This window comes from Myodes glareolus, chromosome 3 (genome assembly GCF_982192425.1).
Source record: "Myodes glareolus chromosome 3, mMyoGla1.1, whole genome shotgun sequence".
Taxonomy (NCBI): domain Eukaryota; kingdom Metazoa; phylum Chordata; class Mammalia; order Rodentia; family Cricetidae; genus Myodes; species Myodes glareolus.
In genome coordinates this window covers 30,164,056-30,186,942 of record NC_142028.1, presented here as the reverse complement: position 1 = coordinate 30,186,942, position 22,887 = coordinate 30,164,056, and the positions used below count along the sequence as shown (strand labels likewise).

Below are 22,887 nucleotides of genomic sequence, written 5' to 3'. Positions count from 1 at the left end.
CTTGAGGCCAGCTAGGGTTCTGCAGTAAGGCTTTGTCTCTCGTCTCTTCCTTCACCTTCACATGGGTTTATCTGTAGCTTTGGAGCCTGCCTTGGAACTCGCTCTGTAGACTAGGCTAGCCTCAAACTCAACGATCCTTCTCCCTCTACTTCCCCAGTGCTGGGATTAAAGGCATATGTCACCACCGCCCAGCGAAGGCAAGGATTTTCATCTGCTGAGCCATCTCTACAGTCTAAGGCCTCTTCCAAAACAACAACAAAACAGTTCTGAGAATGTTTATAGGAGATAGGGCATTTCTTTTATTAAATATGCTATGTCGTCTCATTTTCTAGTGCGATGGTTGCATGTTTGTACTTTCAGAAACAAACTTTAGGTTGAAAACCATTAGAAAACCCAGGTCTGGCATACTGATTACGTTGTTCTCTCTGATGTTTCTGTTGCTGTAGAGTGAGGTAGCAAGACCCTGGCTTCCAGCCCCGTATACTTATACATATACTTAGGCTTATCAGAAGCCTAGCCCAGCTGCATCACTGGCTTTTGTATACTGACGGCTGCTTCTACTACTTCTTAAACCAAAAACTTGGGTTTCTGACTTACATATGTTCCACCGAAAACCTTCACAGTACAAGAATTCCTCACCAAAGAAAGCCCAGATGTTTAAAAATTTAGTTCTGGGGCTGGAGAAATGACTCAGGGTTACAAGTACTTGCTTCTCTCCCAACACATCCACACGGCAACTCACAGTTGCCTGGAATCCCAGTTCCCAGAGCTCAGTTGTGACCTCCACAGTGCACATACAGGCAGAACAGTTACGTGCGTCAATTAAATCTTCAACACAGCAAAACTTACTTTTTAGGACTTAATGTAGATTAGGTGACCGCTCCTGATAAGTCCAGCTGTAGTGCACACCTGTCATCTTAGCACTGCAGAGGTGGAGGCAAAGTCCCCCTGCCTATGTAGCTTAGAGTTTAAGGTGCATGAGGCCCATCTGAAAGAAAACATGTTGTTCTACATACATGTTTTTCACCAACCAATACTGTGTGTAACAACAACAACAAAATGTCTTCCACTAGTCAGCTCAATTTTAAAACTTGGTGGAGCAGACAGTTGCCTGCCTGAATGCTCTGCCAGGAGCTTCCTTGTTAAAGCACAAGTAAGAGTGGTTCAGGGAAGAAAGGGAGCTGTAAACTGCCTGAGCCACGCTCCAGCTGGCCATTGGAGATTTCGCCTCTACTGTCCCATCTAGCAGAAAAGATGCCTTCACTTAGCAGCAGCCCCTGTCTGGGCAGCTTTGCTCTAATCTTACTGAAGGTTGCTAACAGCCCTTGGGGCTGCATCTGGAAGGGGAAGGGCCTGTGGTGGTTGGTTATGCAAGTGGTGTCTTTGTCAGGAGGCGGTGGGTTCTTTGCTCCTGGGTGGCTGAAAATCCTGCCAGCTCAGCCAGAGGTGGCTGAGCTCTGAGTGACCATGATGCAGCTGCCTGCCTGGGCAGGCTTCACTATCCTCACACTCCCTCCCCCGCTTTGCTCTGGTAGCTTGGCCTTGCTGATCTGTTTCCCTGGATTCCATTCCTTGAGCTTTTGAAAGGACAACGTTTGTGGGATTCGCTCAGTCTCCTTTGTAATTACAAAGCTCACTCCTCTAGTTTCCTGAGGCAATTTTAGCAAAAGCTTCCACAGTGCAAAATGAACTGTGTGGTAGCAGCCAAGAAGGCAGCTGGGAAATGCCCAGATTGAGCTATTGTATGCTGCAGTTCCTGCCCTTCTGCCTCCATGACACGAATTTTAATTCAGGTGCCTTGAGACCATTTGAGGAGTGGAAAACCACAACTTGCTCCTAGAATCCCGTCAGCTGGTTCCTGACTGCATAGGACCAGTCACCCTAGTCTAGCCAGTCAGAACTGGACAGAGTGGTTGTATCCAGAGTTTTCCTATGGGAAGGAGTTAAGTCTTTATAGGAGGGCAAAGACAACCCAGCACAACCTGACCTGGAGTATACCAAAAGCTGAGATGTGGAGTGACTCCTAACCAAGTTGTCAGTAAGTACAGTTGCCCTCGGGTGTTGCTTCCAGGACCCCTGTCTGCAGGTACTAAAGTCCCTGTGTAGCCTGTTGTTTGCATGTCACCTGTGCACATCTTCCTGCATATTGCCATTACTAGCTTTCTTATAAAACCTATGTAAGTAGTTGTTAAACTGTACTGTGTGGCGCTAATGACAAGAAAAACTATCTGTAATGCTCAACACACCCCACCCCACGTGTTTGGTACAGTTGTTGGATTGACTTGACGCTTGGCAGGCCTTTAGATATGCAGCATCTGCCTGGCACTTTATTCAGAATACAAAAGGAAAAGACTAACTTCCTTTTCTCAGAGGTAGTAATGAAGGGAAAACACTGGACAAACCTGACCTACCATAGGTGCTGGAAGGGGCACTGCTTAGCCAGAATTGGAGGTGATGAAAAGTGTTTTTGCTCCGTTTAGTTAACTGCAGCAGGGTGCTCTTGGTGCATTCACGTTTGACTTGGACAAACATCAGCGCACAGGCCTAGTGTGATCTTTTGTGGTTGCCGGAACAGGAATCTGGACCTGCAATATGAACAAAGGAACATCACCCAGGAACTGGTTCAATCGCAGGTCCTGACTCTGTTCTCATCCTGTCTGATCAACCCCATGGAGGGCCCTGTCCTCTGGTGTGAGACACCCTCTCTGGTTCTGAGGCCTCCTCAGAGTTTTAAGAGCACACCCATAAGGAAGAATCTGACATCAAATTTCAGCTTATAAACCTTTGAGGCCTTTGTGGGCTGAATTCCCCCTCGATACATAATGGATAGCACTACCTTCTGAAGAACTTTGGAATCAAGTCCCCAACTACTCTTAACGGGGAATGGTGATAGCAGGTGTCCTCTCTTCCACACCTGGGAAGAAGTAGCAAAGCTGAGGAGCTCCCTTCAGTCCATCCTGGGCCAGGCCACCTGCTTCTGTCTGCTCTCCTTTCATTGGTCTCAGTCCGGATCAGCTTCCCATTTTCTCTGCACTTCAAGGTTTTAAAACTTTATCCCAGACACATCAGGATTATTTTGCCCACACAAGCTAGTCCCATGCTGTGTAATAGTCTGTTTATCCATGACAGCAGCAGCAAACTTAACAAGCTCCTGCCAGTCCAAGTGCGTCTTAGTGGTTATCTGGGCTGTACAAAACCTGCCTGCCTGATACCCAGTCTTAAAGAGATTAGTTTTTATGATGCACTCAAGGTTGTAAACCAGTCAGGACAGTGCTGGGAACCTTTACTGTGTACCTGTGTTGAACACCAGACTGGTACACTGTACCTCAGAGGGGTGGAACACAACTGCCTTGCTAATAGGCTTGGGAATCTTGCAGAAGCACTCTGAAAGCAAGCTGGACAGGCCTTGGCAGCCGCCGACCAAAGCTGAAGACCCCTTTGACCTGGACTATGGTGTCATATACCAGTTGGTTTTTATCTGTTCATTTCACACAGCCTCATGGAGTTTGCTTTCTAGCCATGCACACCTATGAGCTGATCTGCTGCTGCCTCTGCTCCCTGACTGCTGTTCATCCTCTTCTGGGGATTGGGTGGACTTGATGCATCCTAGTCAAGTGTCAACTGAACTACATCCTAGCCCTGCTTTTTTGTTGTCTTGGGGTTCTAGTTTGTGGTTTTGAGACAGGGTCACTCTGCAGGGAGGGCTGGCCTTAGATTTTTATGACAATCTATGCCATCTCAGGAGTTGAAACAAGGACTGACTCAATTTTCTCTCTCCCAACTCTGTTTCTGTGTGTGTGTGTGTCTGTGTGTGTGTCTGTGTGTCTATGTCTCTGTGTGAGTTTTAGTTTGTTCTTTTTTGAAATGGTTTCTCTGTGTAGTCCTGGAATTCACTCTGTAGACGAAGGTGACCTTGAACTTAGAGATGCACCTGTCTCCAGGGTACTGGGACTAAAGGTGTGTGCCACCACATCCAGCTCACTCCTTTTTTAAAAATTAATTTCTTGCCTTTAATCCCAGCACTCAGGAGGCATAAGCAGGTGGATCTCTACGAGTTCAAGACCAGTCTACAAGAGCTAGTTCCAGGACAGGCACCAAAGCTACAGAGAAACCTTGTCTTGAAAAGACCAAAAAATAATAATAATAATAATAATTTTTCTGTTATGTGTGTGAGTGCTTTGGCTGCGTATATACCATGTTCTTGCCTGGTACCCAAAGAGGTCAGAAGCGAGCATCAGAATGCCATGGAATTGAAGTTACAGATAATTATAAACTGCCGTGTGGGTGCTGGAAACCAATCTCCAGTTCTGTAAAAGCAACAGTAACATTTCCCTGGGATTCCGGAAGCACATGAGGATGGTCTGTAGCTCCATAGTGGAGTGCTTGCCCAGCATGGCGTGTGCATACAGAACGTGAAGTTCACACACCTGCAGAAAGAAGGGAGTAGCTGGGTGTGGTAGTACATGTCTGTCATCCCAGCACTCTGGATGCTGAGGTAGGAGGATTGTGAGATTTAGACCAGCTTGATTTATATAGTGGATTTCCAGGCCTGACTATACAGTGAGTCCCTATCTCAGAAAACAAAAAGTACATACACCCATGAAGCATACGTGAGTTATCACAACACATATGATATGGCACCCCCTTGTACACAGCCTCTCCTCTTGCAGATGATGCTGTAGTCAAGTCGACAGCTATACTCACTAAATTCCACGCCGACCCCATTCTCACATTTGCCATCTGCCCCAGCGTGTTCAGCTAGTGACAAGGCGGTTGAGTCTTCACAGAACTGCACACGTCACCCTTACCCTGTTCCTACCACTGCCTTAGATTGCTTCTTGGCTGTGTTTTCAGCACTGTGGTGACCAGATGAGGGGAGTTCTGGCCTGGTGTGGCTTCCGTGGAGTAGGATCCAAACCCATACCAAAGTGCAATGTGACAAGGCTAAGACTGCAGTGAAAAATTCCGTAATTGCCTGCTTGGCACCTCTGCCGTGCGAAAGCTGCAGCAGGGACAAGAAGGGAGGGACTGCTCTGATAAACCCCAAGGACAGCAGCTCTTGTTCACGGAAACCCGGCCCCTGTCCTTTACTCTAGAGAAAGCCGAATGAAGGTCCTTCCTGAACGCTGGTAAGAGTTGTCTTGTCTGTCCGTGTCAAGCATAGAGTTGGTAGGAAGAAATAGCAAGTAAGCCAGGGGAAAGGGCCTTCTATGTTACCCACTGCAAGCAGGGATAAGAGGAAGTCTTTGGCATCCCAGGAGCATCCTGGGAAGTGGGGTGCTTCCTAGACAGTAAGTCAAGACAACGCTAATGGCCACTCTGGTAGGAGGAAGCAGCCCTGGTTCTCACTCCCGAGACCCCCGACCCAGCTTCTAAACGTGAAGAGAGGGCAGCTCAGGAAGGCTGGCTGTCTTGTGCTAACACCAACTACAAGTCAAAGGCAGGAATTACTTTTATGAGTCACTGACATCAACTTGGTCTACATAGCAAATTTCAGGACAGCCAGGGCTATGTAGATCCTCTCATAAAAAACATTTGTGGGAAGAAGTGACATTGATACTTAGAAATCACTGGTTCCCAGAGTGCATTCTGGACACATTAGCGGGTGTGTGTAAGAAACTGCTTGAGCTGAAGCAGAGAGAGCAGAAAAGAGGCGCAGGCGGCGTGCTGGGAGCTGTCTGATGGCACTAGTCCCTCGGTACCCAGAGTGCTGGAGTGGTAAGCGGCTCGGAACAGGGCTCTTACTTGTGTTAGCTGTTGTATGTCCTTACCATAGTGGGGGGGGGGGGGGGGGGGGAGGTAAGAAGACGGCTATGGGGATCAGTTCTTCCACCGTGTGGTGTCCAGGATTGACCAAAAGTTGTCAGCCTTGGCATCCTGACCTGTTGAGCCATCTGCCAAGCCCTGGACAAGACTTTTCTACCAACGGTGAACGACCTGGTTTTTTCCTGGTTCTTCCTGGATCAGTACCTATGAAATTTTACAATAGCAACAAATGAGTGCGGAAATAGAATTAAGGGGGCTGGAGAGATGGCTCAGTTAGTAAAGGTGTTTGCTGCACAAACTTGAAAATCTGATTCAGTCCCTGGAGTCCACAGTGGAAAGAGACAACCAGTTCTCAAAATTGGTCCTCTGACATCCATACATATGAGGGTAACACTATTTTTTTTTAAAGATTCATTTATTGATGTATACAGTGTTCTGCCTGCAGGCCAGAAGAGGGCACCAGATCTGATTATAGATAGTTGTGAGCCACCATGTGGTTGCTGGGAATTGAACTCAGGACCTCTGTAAGAACAGTGATCTTAACTGCTAAGCCATCTCTCCAACCCCATAGGTTCACACTTTCAAAAAAAAAGTTTTTATTTTATATATATGAATGTTTTACCTACATGTAGGTCTCTGCACCAGATGCATGCCTGGTATCTGAAGGGGGCATCAGATCCCCTAGAACTGATATTACAGGTGGTTATAAACCACTATGTGAGTGCTGGGTTTTGAACCTGGGTCCTCAACCATCACTTTTAACCACTGAGTCATCTCTTAGCCCCTCACACACATTCTATAAAAACTTTAAAGATGAAGCATAAACCAACTTTTATTTTTTAACTAGCATTGATCCTGAAAAACAAATGGAAGGACTGCCAAGAGGTAGGGGCTGCAGCTGAAGCCTGGTGCTCTGGACAACCTTACTCATGTTGATCTTGAGTCATTCTACACCTTCCAAGCAGCACTTGGTAACATAGAAGGCCAAGGCAGGGATAATGACAAGTACAGGTCTGCTGAGGCCACAGATTAAGTCCAAGGCTGACCTGGGTAACAATGAGACCCTGACTATGGGTAGATCTCAGTGGAGGAACACTTGCCTAGCATAGCAAGGCTCTAAAAATCAATGTATGTGTGTGTGGGGGTGCTTCCTGAGTGTACTTTTTTAAAAAATTGTTTATCACTATAAAAATAAATAGTGAAAGTATTCCAGCATTCAGAAGGCTAAGGCTAATGAGTTCAGTTTGAGGATAGCATGGTCTGCATAGTGAAACCTTTTCTTTTTTAAAAAAAAAAAAAAAAAGTCACCGGGTGGTGGTGGTTGCTCACGCCTTTAATCCCAGCACTCAGGAGGCAGAGGCAGGCAGATGTATGTGAGTTCGAGGCCAGCTTGGTCTGTTGTAGTGAGGCTGTTTCCCCGCTGCCCGACAGCTCAGACCCAAAATAATCACACAGAAACTGTTATTATTTAAAACACTGTTTGGCCCATTAGCTCTATCTTCTTATTGGCTAACACTTATACCTTAATTTAGCCCTTTTCTAGTGATCTGTGTATTGACACGTGGCTGTGGCCTACTGGGTAAAGTTTCCAGCATGCCTCCAGTGGGGGTACATGGCTTCTCCCTGACTCTGCCTTCTCTTTCCCAGCATTCAGTTTAGTTCCCCCACCCCCAGCTAAGTTCTGCCTTGCTCTAGGTCCAAAGCAGTTTCTTTATTAATCAATGGTATTTACAGCATACAGAGGGGAACCCCACAATACTGGTCTACAGAGCGAGTTCCAGGACAGACTCCAAAGCTACAGAGAAACCCTTTCTTGAAAAACGGGGAGCAGGGGGTGGGGTGGGGAGGAGACACTGGTTAACAAGCCCTAAAGCTAACTCAAAGAGAGCATTCCATTCATTAGAAGGAGCCTGAGCCATTGCTTTGTTGTCCTTGCAGTAATGAGGCAAACACTTCTCCAGATTACAGAATCTTCCTCATTAGTGCTCAGTCCAGAACATAAAACCTCCCACCTATGAGGTCATACTGCCACTGAGCACACTGCCAGCCCTGCCCTTCAAAGTGTTGGTATCAGTAAAATCTAAATTCCCTGAAGGTAAAGGGATCCTACCTTTAAACTACAATCCCCCTCCAGGAATTTTGTCTGTCATTGCAGGCATTCAACAGGTTGCCTGAAGGACTGGGCAGAATGGGCAAACTTAAGCCAGGTGGTGGTGGTGGTGCAAGCCTTTAAATACCAGCACTCAGGAGGCAGAGGCAGGCGGATCTCTGTGAGTCCAAGGCCAGCCTGGTCTACAAGAGCTAGTTCCAGGACAGCCAGAGCTGTAACACAGAGAAACCCTGTCTTGAAAAAACAAAAACAAACAAACAAACAAAAAACCTGATGCACATACAAGCACACATCCACACTGGTATCAGTTGACTCATTGATTCATTTACCTGTGGCAGGACTCTTGTGAAGCCAGGCTCTGAGTACCTGAGTTTGCTAAAGGGAACCTGCTAGGATTTGCGGAGTGAGGAAGCATCCACCAGCAACTGAGACAGAGCCATACTGAGTGCCCAGGCTCAGGCTGTCCCTTTGCTCTCTGACCTATCTCAAATATGTGCCGTTCCCATCGCCAAGGAACTCTCATTTCAGACATATGATTTTTCTCTAGAAACACAGGCAGTGTTACCGAAAGGGCTGCTGTGTGTCTATTTCCTTCACTCTGACTTAACAAAGAAAGGTTAGATTCTGCACTTCCTAACAGAGAATGGTTAGGTTCTGCACTTCCTAAGTAGCCACTTGGGGTTTTTTGTGTTTTTTTTGTTGTTGTTCTTTCGTTTGGGGTTTTTTATTGTTTTATTGAGCTATATATTTTTCTCTGCTCCCTTCCTCTCCCTCCCCGTCTACCCTCTCCCATGAACCCCATGTTTCCCAAGTTACTCAGGAGATCTTGTCTTTTTCTACTTCCCATGTATGTCTCTCTTAGGGTCGTTTTGTTGTCTAGGTTCTCTGGGATTGTGAATTGTAGGCTAGTTTTTCTTTGCTTTATGTCTAAAAGCCACTTATGAGTGAGTACATATTATATTTGTCTTTCTGGGTCTGAGTTACCTCGCGCAATATAATGTTTTCTAGCTCCATCCATTTGCCTGCAGATTTCAAGATTTCATTATTTTTTTTCCACTGTGTAGTATTCCTTTGTATAATTTTTCTTCATCCATTCTTCAGTCGAGGGACATTTAGGTTGCTTCCAGATTCTGGCTATGACAAATAATACTGCTATGAACATAGTTGAGCACATGTCCTTGTGGCACGATTGAGCATCCTTTGAGTATATACTCAAAAGTGGTGTTGCTGGGTCTTGAGGTATGTTGTTTACTAATTTTCTGAGAAATTGCCACACTGATATCCAAAGGGGCTTTACCAACTTGTATTACCACCAGCAATGCAGGAGTGTTCCCTTTACCCCACAACCTCTCCAGCATAAGTTGTCATCAGTGTTTTTGATCTTGGCCATTCCTACAGGTTTGGGTTTTTTTTCTTTCCATAGCAGTTTACTATCTCAAAGAACTGCTGACCTTTAATATCATGACTTTTGAGACAGGCTTTCTCTGTGTAGCTTTGGAGTCTGTCCTGGAGCTCTCTCTGTAGACCAGGCTGGCCTCGAACTCACAGAGATCTACCTGCCTCTGCCTCCCAAGTTCTGGGATTAAAGGCGTGCACCACCACTGCTGAGCTCAGTATTAAACTTTTGAGTGGAGAGATGGCTCATCAGTTAAAAGACTGGCTGCCCTTCCAGAGGATCCACATTCAATTCATAACACATAGAAGCTTACAATTGTAAATCCAGTTTCAGAGAATCTGACACCGTCTTTGGGTACCAAATATGAAGTGCAAAGACAAATGGGGAAAACACACACATCATATAGACATATGTATGTATATGTATGTACACAGATGTGTGTGTGTGTGTGTGTGTGTGTGTAGCTGTCTAGGGAGCTGAGACATAGTTCAGTCATTATAAGTGCATATTGTTTTGCAGAGAACAGCACACTTAACAGGTGACTCACAATCTTATTTCTTCAGCTTCAGGGGCTCCATTGCCCTCTTCTGGCCTCCACGGAAAACAGCTCACTTGTGCAGACACACAGAATAGTTAAAAATAAGAAAAGAAGTGGGTTGGGAATGTAACTCAGTTTCAATGTAAAACAGTGTTTTCCTAACAACCTTAAAGTCTGGGTTCAGTTCTCAGTTTTCACACAGCCTGTGATCCAGACTCAGACTGGAGGAGGAGGACTGTCACAAGATGGAGGCTATCTTGGGCTAAACTACAATGTGAGACTGTCTCAAAAAGTCTAGCATGGGGGCTTTAATCCCAGCAGAGGCAGACGGATCTTTGACTTCAAGAAAGGCCAGCCTGGTTGATAGGGAGATTCAGGATAGCCAGAGCTGTTACACAGAGAAACCAAAATAAATAAAAGCAGCAATTCTATGGTCTGGTAGGATGGCTCAATGGGTAAATGAATTTGCCATACAAGTCCTATACAGCCCCAGTGAAAGGTGAGAACCAACTCCTGAGGATTGTCCTCTGACCTCCACACATGCTGTGGTACACATACACACACACCATAAATAAAACACGGACACAAAAGTAGAACTTTAACTGCAATTATGGTAAGAAATGCAATGAGGTCAGTTGAATGTCTCGGGATCCAAGGACAAGAATATACCTTGGATTTAGGTCTGAACTGGAATTAATTAGAATTAATATATCATTAAGGCCTGCAATCTCAATTAGAGAGGAGACTGAGGCAGGAAGATTATTACAAGTTGGAGACCAGCCTAGCATATGTCGTGAGTTCCAGGCCAGCCTGGGCAAACTTAGCAATGTCCTGTCTCAAAAAGTAAGAAATGTCGGGTGATGTTGACACTTTTGATCCCAGCACTTGGAAGGCAAAGGCAAAAGAATCTGTATGAGTTCCAGGATAGCCAGGACTTTCACAGAGAAACCCCGTCTCAAAACAAAGTAACATAGGGCTCATTGGCAGAACAAGGCCAGCCTTGTCCAGTCCCCAGTATCAGACCAACAGCAAAATGAAAGCTTGGCACAGGAACTGTGGCCCACCAGTGAGGTTGTGCTCCGAGGACTGTCCTGTTTCTTACTGGGGCACTAAGTCTTATGCTGCTGTCTTCTGATTGGCTCCCGTTTCTTCCCGCAGCAGCTGACTGGATCCACCTTGAGCATGTCCCACCTCTACTCAGCACCCCTGCCTCTATTACTAACTCTGCTTTCCTGGCCGCCCTACCCGGCAGCTCATTAGTCAGCTGGCAGGGTTGTGTTCATCCAGAGATTTTTTGTTTTGTTTGTCGGGGATGGGGAGGAATCCAGGGTCCTGGCACAAGCTCCATGAGCCAAATCCCACCCCTGTCAGCTCTGCCTGAGCCTCACACCTCCATGGCTGCCCAGTGAAACCCTGCTCAGACCTCACTGTAGTCAGCTTTCCCCTTCACAGCCCACCCCACCCCTCCCCCTTTCGTGTACGGCAGAGGTGGGGGCTGAGATCACAAGACTTCTCCATCACTCTACTTTTGTAAGTTTTAGGGACAATTTCTCACTGAACTGGAGTGTATAGATGTGGCTGGGCTAGCTGACCAATGAGCTTCAGGGGTCATTGTGCAGGAGGAGAGCCCACTTGTTTGTCCCTGCTGCCCAGAACCGAAATAATCACACAGAAACCATATTCATTAAAACACTGCTTGCCCCATTAGCTCTAGCTTCTTATTGCTAACTCTTATATTAATTTAGCCTATTTCTATTCATCTTAATCTGTATATCACCACATGGCAGTGGCTTACTGGCAAAGATTCAGCATGCCTGCCTCTGGCTACAGATCCATGGCATCTCTCTTGACTATACCCTTCTTCCTCCCAACATTCAATCCAGTTCCCCTACACACACCTAAGTTCTGCCCTATCAACAGGCCAAGGCAGTTTCTTTATTAACCAATGAAAGCAGCACATAGGCAGAAGGACCTCCTATACCACACGTGTCTCCACCCCCAGTGCTGGTGCTTGTGCTTTCTAGGCAGGCTAAGTTTACTGAGAGTCATCTCCCAGCAGCCCTTGCACACCAGACTCTCCTGCCTAGGCTTCCAGGTTCTGGAATAATAGACAGGAGGCACCATTTTCTCCATAGTATTTCTTACTCCTTAGGATCTTCAGGCTTTCCTGTGTACTATCTGTCGCTTCTAGAATTTAAGTCTCCAAGAGATAAGATCTTAGTCATTTCTTCTCCAGTATTACATCCCAGAACTGGTTGTAGGTGTTTTGCCGTATGTATGTATGTATGTGCACCATATGGATGCCCGGAGCCTGCAGAGGTCAGCAGACTGCATCAAGTCTCCTAAAACTGGAGTTACAGATGGTTGGAGCTGCCATGTGGGTGCTGAGAATTGAACCTGGTTCCTAGAAGAGCAAGTGTTCCTAACCACCCAACCATCTCTCTGGCCCCTTAATATTTCATTCCTGACATGATTAACATATCTCTAAGCCATTTTCCCCCTCTTCTTCTCTTTCCTTCCCCCAAATAAAAAGACCTAGAGATGACTAATACTTGCTAAGACTGTCAAGCAAGTATGGCAGCCTCAGGAACCTGAGGAAGGAACGTGGAAGAGAGGACCCTTATGTGACAATCATAAATGTGACACCAGTCATGATAGCATGCACCTGTGATATCAGCTCACAGAAGACAGAGGCAGCTGGATCTCTGTGAGTTCAGGTCAACCTGGTCTACAGAGCGAATTCCAGGTCAATCAGGGCTACAAGGAAGATCTTGATGGTGCATGCCTTTAACCCCAGCACTCGGAAGGCAGAGGCAGCTGGATCTCTGTTAATTTGTGGCAGCCTGGTTGATAGAGCAAGTTCTAGGACAGCCAGAACTGTTTGTTACACAGAGATAACTTGTCTCAAAACAAAACAAACAAAGGGAAAAAAAATGCGCCGGGTGGTGGTGGCTCGTACCTTTAATCCCAGCACTCGGGAGTCAGAGGCAGGCGGATCACTGTGAGTTTGAGGCCAGCCTGGTCTACAAGAGCTAGACCAAACTAGCTCTAGGACAAACTCCAAAACTACAGAGAAACCCTGTCTCGAAAAAAGAAAAGAAAAGAAAGAACAATACCCTGTCTTGAAAAACAAAACGGGGGCTGGAGAGATGGTTAAGTGGTTAAGAGCACTGGCTGCTCTCCCAGAGGTCCTGAGTTCAATTCCCAGCAACCACATGGTGGCTCACAACCATCTGTAATGAGATCTGGCGCCCTCTTCTGGCCTGCAGGCATACATGGAGGCAGAATGTTATATACAGAATAAATAAATAAAATCTTTTTTTTTAAAAAAAAAGAAAAAACAGAACAAAGTTACTTGAGAACATATCTCGAGTATTGCAGTCCTTATTTACTGTGAAAGGGACTCCTAGTACAATTTTTTCACAGCCTATGTCTCCACTACTCCCGGAACTCCCCCAAAAGCCTTTTGGGATGGCCTCTTAATTTGGCCTTCTCCTTTCTCACCTCCTCCCTTTCTTTTCCTTTCTTTCTTTTTCTTTTCTTTCTCTCTTTCTTTTTTTTTTTTAAGAGAGAGAGTTTTTTTGGGGGGTTGTGTTTGTTTGAAACTGGGTTTTTCTGTCTAACTCTAGCTGTCCTAGAACTCACTCTGTAGACCAGGCTGGCCTCAAATTCAGATATCTGCCTGCCTCTGCCTCCCGAGTGCTGAGATTAAAGGTGTGTGCCACCATACCTGGCCTATTTTCTGACAGAAGTCCAAACAGTTGAGGATCCTGTGTGAATGCACACTTCCAAAAGGTCTAGGAAGCAGGGCCACAAACACAGAATCCCCTGTCCTGTCAGCTCTGTGGAAGGCTAGCGTCAAGGACACAGACAGACTTCTTCCCTCTCCACTGGCCTCAACAGCAGCTGCCTGTGAGGACACCACAGCCTGAGTCCTGGGAGCCGCCATCAATCGCCGGCGGGATGTCCAGCCAGGACCTGAGGTAGGCCCTGGGGACAGCTGGTCTGAGGAAGGGTTGCAATGACCAGTTCTGGATTATGAGGAGAGTGGAGTGAATGTTTGTGAAGAGCAAATGAAACCTGTTGCCTCAGATATGTATTTCCCTAAATCTACCAGCAGACACACACACACAGAGTACTGTTAAAATTCAGTCTGTATGCTGGGCATGAGGGTGCATGCCTCTATCCCATCTCTAGGAGGATTAGGTTGAAGGCTAGCCTTGGCTACATAGTAAGATTGAGGTCAGCCTGGGCTGCGTGTGATTCTCTTTAAGCTCCCCCTCCCCTACAATAATGTTTTCACACATTTCCTCAGGTAAGTTTAAGCCATGGTCCTCTTTGTTCCCACTTTCTTGCTTATGTGGGTTCCTCTGTGAAGAGACCTATTGTTAACTGCTTTTAGCTCTTCTGTCTCAAGTATTATCCTCATTCTGTCCATGGCCTGAAAGATAAGAACATTTTACTGTTTTCCAGGGAGTCTGAGAAAGCTTTGTTTTCTGTTCCCAGGCTCATGTTTAGAGAGTCTAGGGCAGATAATACACTGCTTGGTAATCCCGGTTATCAGTTGCTAAGAAGCATGCATGGTCAGAGGCAGGGCATCTTACCCTTTAAAAAAAAATTTTAGGTTGAGTTTTGTATGGACGTTTTGCCTGCATAATTTATGTGTATTCCTGGTGCCTACAGAGGTCAGAAGAGGGTGCTGGATCCCCTGGAACTGGAGTTACACAGGGTTGTGAGCTGCCATGTGAGTGCTGGGAATCGAACCTGGGCCCTCTGCAAAAAGCAACCAGTGCTCTTAACTGATGAGCCATCTCTCCAGCCTGGAGGGGTCTTATCCTGATAGCTGTCATTTACCTGATGTTCGTTTAGTTAATCCTGACATAACCCCTTAGATGAGGGGAAAGAAGTTTCCGAGGCCTGAGGCAACTTGCCCAAGCTCACAGCCTAGCCAGGTTTCCACTGCACCACATTTTCTTGACCTACAATTGGAAATAAAGTTGGAATTTGTTTGAAAACTTCCTCACAGGCCTCCAAGGGTGAGAGGCTGGAAGGCATCTCTGAAGTCCAAACAGAGGCCTGCCAACTCGCTGGTGGGTCCCTTCCCAGCAGGCCCAGTGTCTTAGCTTGGTGAGCCTTTCACTGTGTGTTAGTATGAGATGATCAGGCTGGTAAACACGGGCTTCCTGGAAAGAGGCTCCCAGCCTGTGTGGAGGGAGGACGGGACTGACAGCTGGAAGCCCAGTAGCTACCATTCCTGATTTTCATTGCCTGGTCCTGCTCTTCTGTCCTGTACCCAAGCTGGCTGTGCCAAGTACCCTCTCTCACTGTGTCTCTTCCTCTCTGCCCTACGGCCTAGCATCGCTGCAAAACTCATCAATGGAGGTGTGGCAGGACTCGTGGGAGTGACCTGCGTGTTTCCCATTGACCTTGCCAAGACCCGACTGCAGAACCAGCAGGGAAAAGATGTGTATAAAGGAATGTAGGTATCTGTGAAAGAAATGAAGGCAGGACGGGCTCTGAGAAGGGTCTGGGGTTTTGTTTGCTTCTTCAGGGAGGGATCTGGAGGGCCAGGCCAACTGAGGTGTGCCCAGGAAGGGGAAGAGGTACATCTGGTCACTACTAACTTCTTTCCTGCCCTCTGCTTCTAGGACAGATTGTCTGATGAAGACCGCACGTGCTGAGGGCTTCTTGGGCATGTACCGAGGTGGGCTTCTGAACTCCCAAGGATGATGGGGTGGTGCATGCAGCCCGCACTTTGAGAGCTTGGAGCACAGTGGTGTGGGTGTTCATTCCGCACAGGGAGCTGCTGGGTTAGGGCCTGAACTACTTCGTGGCTCTGAACTACCCCAGCTTTCAAGAGTCTTGAATGTGGAGGCTACTGCTTCTAGCTAAGGCCTCCCTGGAGGTGTTTGGCTGTGCAGTGTTTAAATCAAATGCCTCCAGCCTTCCCCTGCCTCCCTCCCCTCTTACTCCTCCTGACACAGAATGACCCACAGAGCTGTGAACTCAGCCCCACATGACCCTATGCTGCTGCTGTCTGCAGCGTTCACATTCATAAGGAGACTGTGGGATTTGGGCCGTGCCTCGGTGCTGGGAAAGTGCTGATATGCTAGGACCCCTGAGAACAAGGACAAATGTGTGTGGATCACACAGTTCCCATAACGAAGGAGACCTGCCCAGTTCCCCACGCTGCTGCTTCACCATTAGAGATGGAAGATACCAGCAGGATACACTACAGTGACTTCTTAGCCATTGTTAGCCAATGTGGTTGCATATACCTGTGATCCCAGCATTTGAAAGATGGAGCCAGGAGGATCAAGAATTCAGGATCATCCCCAGTCACAAAAGGAGTTCATGTCCAGCTGTCCTAAGCTACATGTGATCCTGTCTCAAGCAAACCAAAAAGGAAAACAACAAAACATAAACAAACAAACAAACAACGATGACTTCTGAGTAATGGGATGCATGCATCCATAGAGAGAACAGGAGTTTAGGGAAGAGAATGGGACTGGAGAACTGGCTCAGCAATTAAGGACAGCACTGCAGCCGGGTGGTGGTGACACCTTTGACCCCAGCACTTGGGAGGCAGAGGCAGACAACTCTCTGAGTTTGAGGCCAGCCTGGTCTACAGAGTGAGTTTCAGAACAGCCAGAGCTACACAGAGAAAACCTGTCTCAAACACCAAAAAGGAAGGAAGGAAGGGAGGGGAAAGCAAGCACTGCTCTTCCATAAGACCTGAGTTCAGTTCCCCGGACCACCTACCTGTAATTGCAGTTCCAGGAGGACTATCTTGAGTTCTCTATAGGGACTGCACTTATGTAATTCATATTCTCTCTCTCTCTCTCTCTCTCTCTCTCTCACACACACACACACACACACACACACACACACACACCATGCAAATAAAATAAAAATTTGTGAACTGGGAAGATAGCTTCCAGAAGTCCTAGCACCCACGTGGCCGCTGACAGTCACTTGTAATTTTATTGTTTTATTTTTTATTTTTGGTTTTTTGAGACAAGGTTTTTCTGTGTGACTCTGGCTGTCCTGGAACTAACTCTTGTAGACCAGGCTGGCCTCGAACTCAGAGATCCACTGCCTCTGCCTTCTGAGTGCTGGGACACTTGTAATTCTAACCCTGAGGAATCAGATGTGTCTTTTGAACTTGTAGGCACCAGGCATGCATGGGTGCACTTACATACATGCAGGCAAACACTTATATACATAAAATAATCTTTTACAAAATAGACTCTTGGCAAAAAACAAACAAATAAAAAGGGGGGGCTGGAGAAATGGCTCAGAGGTTAAGAACATTGGCTGCTCTTCCAGAGGTTCTGAGTTCAATTCCCAGCAACCACATGGTGGCTCACAATCATCTGTAATGAGATCTGGTGCCCTCTTCTGGCCTGCAGGCATACATGCAGGCAGAACACTATACATAATAAGTTAACAAATCTTTAAAAAGATAAAAAGAAATGTCTTTTTTTTTAATGTTTTAAAAATTTTGGAAAACTTCACAAATTTGTATGTCATCCTTGCACAGGGGCCATGCTAATCTCTGTATCATTCCAATTTTAGTAAATGTGCTGCCGAAGTGAGCACAAAAGGAAATGTCTTTTTAAAAAAACAACAAAGCTGAGGGGAGCGCATGCCTTTAATCCCAGCTCTCAGGAGGCAGAGGCAGGCAGATCTTTGTGAGTTTGAGGCCAGCCTGCTCTACAAGAGCTAGTTCCAGGACAGGCTCCAAAGCTACAGAGAAACCGTCTCGAGAAACAAAAACAAACAAACAAACAAAAAACAACAGCAGGCATAGTAGTCCACACTCTTAATCCCGGCTCACAGGAGGCAGAGACAAGTGGGTCTCCGTGAGATCCTGTCTCAAAATATCAAAAGAAGGAAGGGGGGAAGTGGGATGGGAGGGAAGAATGGAGCTGAGCGGCAGGGAACAGAGACTGAGCTGCCTACTTGGCTTCTGCCAACCTGGAGCTCTTCCCGTGGCGACAGACTCCCAGCCATGGTTCTTCTCTCCATTCCTCACCTCTAGGCGCTGCGGTAAACCTCACCCTGGTTACTCCAGAGAAGGCAATCAAGCTGGCAGCCAATGACTTCTTGCGGCAGCTGCTCATGCAGGATGGGTAAGGGCAAGATAAAATACAGAACAGACAGATATGGACAGAAGTGTTTAGCCACTAGCTGATGAGTTTTTCCTTTTTTGTTTGTTCTTCATGCTGGTTTTTTTGTTTGTTTGTTTTGTTTTTTTGTTTTTTCTTGAGACAGAGTCTCCCTGTTTAGCTCTCTCAGGCCTGAAACTTACAGTGATCCTCCAGCCTCTACCTCCTAAGTGGTCAAAATCATAGCCTTGAGTGGCCGCACCCGACAAGCTGACAAATTTTAAACATCAAGCCCCAAACCCTCTCGGTGTCCCCACTTGTCCTCGGATGGTCCTTGAGAGGCTAGAGCAAAAACCTGACACCACATTGCTGCCCTGTGGTTCCTGACTCCATCCCAGGCACACATGCTGCCCCTATAGCTGCTGCTGGGAATCCAGCTTCAATCACATGCAGTGGCACTCTCTGCAGTTCTAGGAGGTGGGCAGCAGCAGCAGCAGAAATGCAGCAAAAGCGAGGACGGCTTGGTTTAAATACAATTTCAAAAAAACAGAAAGGAAAGAGTCAGGCATGCTGGCACATGCTTTTAATCCCAGCACTCAGGAGGCAGAGGCAGGTGGATCTCTGTGAGTTCGAGTCCAGTCTGGTCTACAGAGTGAGTTTCAGGACAGCTAGGACTGTTGCATAGAGAAACTCTGTCTCAAAAAACCTAAATAAGTAAACAAAACAAAACCAGTTCTAACTACCAAAACAAGGGGAGGGGGGTGCAGAGTGGGGCAGGGCTGGCCCGAGACTAAGAACCTTACTTCTGGTCCCACAGGACACAGCAGAACCTGAAGATGGAGATGCTGGCCGGGTGTGGGGCTGGAATATGCCAGGTGGTGGTTACCTGTCCCATGGAAATGCTCAAGATTCAGCTTCAGGATGCTGGCCGCTTAGGTGAGGCACATCGCAGCTCATGGCATCAGCAAGGCTGGGATCAGCACAGGGCACACTGCACTGCACACTTCCACCACCAGCTTTGTGCACATTCAACTTCTAGGTCAACAGACGTGTTTAACAGTGATGCCTTTAACCCTTTCAGACCAAGGAGCAGAAACAAGAGCCTGGATTCTAGAGGGTGTAAACTCCTCTCAGACCCCTGTGCTAATGCCTTGATGTTCAGGCTGGATTCCTGAAGATCTTTTAAAATGGGGCTCAAGGTACCGAAGAGATGGCTCAGTAGTTAAGAGCACTTGCTGTCCTTCTAGAGAACTGGGGTTTAATTCCAGCACACATATGTAACTCCACACATGTCTGTGACTCACAACCACCTGTGACTCCAGTTCCAGGGGATCCAATAACATCTTCTGTCCTCCTTGGTCAATGCATACATGTGGTATACAAGCATACATTCAGGCAAAACACATACACATAAATTAGTCTTTTTTTTTTTTCAATTATGAGCCTTGCAGTGGTGGCGCACGCCTTTAATCCCAGCGCTCAGGAGGCAGAGGCAGATAGAGCTCTATGAGTTCTGGGCCAGCCTGGTCTACAGAGTGAGTTCCAGGAGAGCTAGGGCTACACTGAGCAACTCAGTCTCGAAACACAAACAAACAAAAAAATTCAAACTACTGTTTGTCTGTTGTTCTTATTATTTATTTTTTAATTCTTATAGGTAGGGTCTCACTATGTAGCCTTGGGTGACCTGGAGCTATATAGACCAGGCTAGCTTCAAATTCACAGAGATCCACTTGCTGCTGCCTCTGAGTGCTGGGATTAAAGGTTATGTGCCATCATGCCCCATTTCTCTCTCTCTCTCTCTCTCTCTCTCTCTCTCTCTCTCTCTCTCTCTCTCTCTCTCTCTCTCTTTTAGCTAGCAGTAATCCTCCAGCCTCAGCACTCCAAGTGCAGGCTTACAGTGAACCAACAAGCCCAACTTCAGTTCAGCAAGTCATAGGCTTTGAATATGACACCGAAGTGGTTTAGCACTGAATTCTGCTCCGAGCTGGAGGGGTTGTAAAGGGCGTGTGCCCCTGGGCTTGGAGTAAGGAGGCGGCTCTGGAAGGCTGAGGAGGTGATTTGCTGGTGGCCTTTAACACTGAGCAGAACATACACTGTGTTTCTGTCTCAAAGTAGAGCAAGATCAACCACCCGAAAAGACTCAAAGAGCTGGGGTTTTATTGGTTTGTTGACTGGTTTTTTGAGACAGGGTTTCTCTGTGGAGCTATTGAGCCAGTCCTGGAACTTGCTCAGTAGACCCGGTTGGCCTTGAACTCACAGATTCACCTGCCTCTGCCTCCCCAGTGCTGGGATCAAAGATGTGCGCCACCACTGCCTGCCTCATCCAAGGGTTTTAATCAGGCTGGGTGACTCTGAGGTGTTGTCACGCACACGGGACAGGTCCACCACTAAGGAAATCTTGGGTACCTGTCTCCTCTCCAGCTGTCGGTCATCAGGGCTCCGCCTCAGCCGCGCCCACCTCCCGGCCCTACAGCACTGGCCCGGCTTCCACCTACAAGCGCCCATCCGCTACCCTCATTGCCAGAGAGCTGCTCCGCACTCAGGGTCTCTCTGGGCTCTACAGGGGCCTGGGCGCCACTCTTCTCAGGTGAGGCCCTCTTCCTGAGTGAGCCTGGGCCCCGAGGCATCTAAGTGTCTTATCTAGGGACCTGCCTACCTGACTCATCTTCCCAAACTGCTTTCCCTCAGATTGGTTCCTCTGCAGGTTCCAGAGGTGGGGGTGGGAGGAGCTGGACAGAGGAAGAACTTCCCCTCTGCCAAATGAGGGTGTTTTCCCATCTGCTGCGCCCAACGGCTGCTGGGGAAGCTGCTGTGAGGGCACCCAGAGTGTCGTCTTTCTGTTCTGCAGAGACATTCCCTTCTCCATCATCTATTTCCCCTTGTTTGCGAACCTGAACCAGCTTGGGGTCAGCGAGCTCACTGGCAAGGCCCCCTTCACGCACTCCTTTCTGGCAGGCTGCGCAGCGGGTTCTGTGGCCGCGGTGGCTGTCACCCCTCTGGACGGTAGGTGTGGAGAGGGCTGGGGTTTGAGATTTATGGGCCACCCTGCTCTAGGGACCAGGCTCACAGTCTATGGAGACAGGGCTCATACTTGCAGGTGAAACAGCCCCAATCCTCAATACCCTCGTTGTTCAGCCGCTGGGATAAACTCGCAGCGAGGTGACCTTGCTGCTCCCTGTCACCACATAGGCTTTTCTTTTCCTTCCTGGTAGTTCCCCAGAGCTGGCATTGGGGGAACTGTGAGGAGATGCTCCCCGTGTGCTCGGGGCCACCCACAGTTCCCCCACTAAAGGGGAGGCAGAGGCGGCTGCTCACCTCACTGCACAGACCTGGCCTCTTGGAAACCCACTTGGTTTGCACAAGGGACAAACTCCGGTGTTCGTTACTTGCTTTAACTTCTGTTTCACTCAGTTCTGAAGACTCGAATCCAGACCCTCAAGAAAGGCCTGGGTGAGGACACCTACAGTGGGGTCACTGACTGTGCCAGGTGAGCCCAGCGCCCCTGACAACGTGCCAGCTCAAGACCTGTGGCAGGACTTGGAGCTGCTTTGGAATGTTCTGGCCCCTCACTTCTCAAGAGAATACAGTATTGGGGGTTTTCTGATTCTCCCATGAGCCCCTGCACTTCTCCCCACTTCTCCCCACTCCTCCAACCACAGTCCAGACAATCCGGAATCGCTAAGTAGCTCTCCTTGCACACTGAAGCCCTCTCTAAGGAAGGTGCACAAATACTTGACCATGTGGGGTTTAATGGCTCCAGTCTTTGGCCTAGCACTTGAGAGGTGGAGGCAGGACCACAGGTCAGCCTAAACACCGTGAGATTGTGTCTTAAAGGAGGTAGTAATTCTATAATCCTAGCATTCAAGAGGTTGAGGGCAGCCCAGGGCTAGCCTGGGCTATATTCAGAGACCTCCCCAAATCCAACAACAAAAAACAAAGTCAAACTTGGAGAAGTCAAGAGTTAGTGTGCCTTTAGCCTTCGCTCGCAAGGCTCTCCTTTCTTCACAGGAAACTCTGGATACAGGAGGGAGCAGCTGCCTTCATGAAGGGAGCCGGCTGCCGGGCCCTGGTCATAGCCCCCCTCTTCGGGATCGCCCAGGGCATCTACTTCATTGGCATCGGAGAACGTATCTTAAAGTACTTTGAGTAGTCTCAGGTGTGCCTCGCTGCCACCTCTGGTCCTACGCTTGGGACTAGGAGCATAAGATGCCCACCCTGTCATACATGGTCTTTAACTTGTAGTGCTACCTCAGAATGACCCATTTTACTGAGTAGAGCTCTCATCTCCTTCTATGAAACCTAGGCTGTGGTACAGCTTACCAGGGGCATTCTGAAGCCCCAACTACCTGTCTAACAGCCTTGGTGTATTAGGGCAGGCCCAGGCGCAGTAAGAACGGAAGAGGGCTGCTCTATGCTAACACTCCCACTAGGCAGACAGTTGGGTCAGCGTGAGGACTTAGTGTTAATCCTAGCACTGATGCTGTGACATCGGAAGTGCACCTGGGCTCCCGAGCATCACTAATGGTCAAATGGACCCGAAAGAGCAGTCTGGCCTGCTCACAGCTGTCCTGCCCTGATGCCCACCCTGGTATGGCCCTCCCAGGTCCCTACTAGTGGGTACTTGTGGGGACATGATCAATAATAAAGCTGGGTAAATCCTAGTCCTGTAATCAGCACAGCAGATGACTGAGAAGCAGTGTCTCCGAAGAACCACACCGTGGCTTCTGGGGCCCCACAACTCACTACCGTCTTCCAGCTGTTACCCAGGAGTGGAGTAGCTGGGGGGCATTTTCACACTGAACCTGAGCTTGTATGTGTACCTGTACGGGTACCCTGGGAGGTCAGCAGAGAGCACTGGATCCCCACAGGTTGCAAGCAGTGAGCTGCCAGACGTGACACTGAACTCAGGCCCTCTGGAAGCAGCAGGTGCTCACAGACCCAGTCATCTCTCTAACTTCTTCTACTT

General features: G+C 47.8%; 1 protein-coding gene and 1 non-coding gene across 5 annotated transcripts; one reads left to right on the top strand and one right to left on the bottom strand.

The window, feature by feature from the left end:
* Nucleotides 1-1,801: 1,801 nt before the first annotated feature.
* On the top strand, nt 1,802-22,582 carry Slc25a18 (solute carrier family 25 member 18). 4 transcript variants are annotated; one of them, XM_048444356.3, is made up of 11 exons: nt 1,802-2,038; nt 4,855-5,129; nt 13,714-13,793; nt 15,167-15,289; nt 15,459-15,514; nt 17,855-17,945; nt 18,739-18,857; nt 20,343-20,508; nt 20,770-20,924; nt 21,333-21,408; nt 21,930-22,582. In XM_048444356.3, exons 3-11 carry the CDS (start codon nt 13,774-13,776, stop codon nt 22,069-22,071), a joined length of 948 nt encoding a protein of 315 aa, XP_048300313.1. In that variant the 5' UTR covers nt 1,802-2,038; nt 4,855-5,129; nt 13,714-13,773; the 3' UTR covers nt 22,072-22,582. The 4 variants fall into 4 exon arrangements, with proteins under 4 accessions (XP_048300313.1, XP_048300312.1, XP_048300310.1 ...); XM_048444355.3 differs by having other exon boundaries at nt 13,651-13,793; XM_048444353.3 differs by lacking the exon at nt 4,855-5,129.
* On the bottom strand, nt 17,309-17,412 carry LOC125407101 (U6 spliceosomal RNA). Its single transcript, XR_007234107.1, has one exon. It is a non-coding gene; the product is annotated as a U6 spliceosomal RNA (small nuclear RNA).
* Nucleotides 22,583-22,887: the final 305 nt, after the last annotated feature.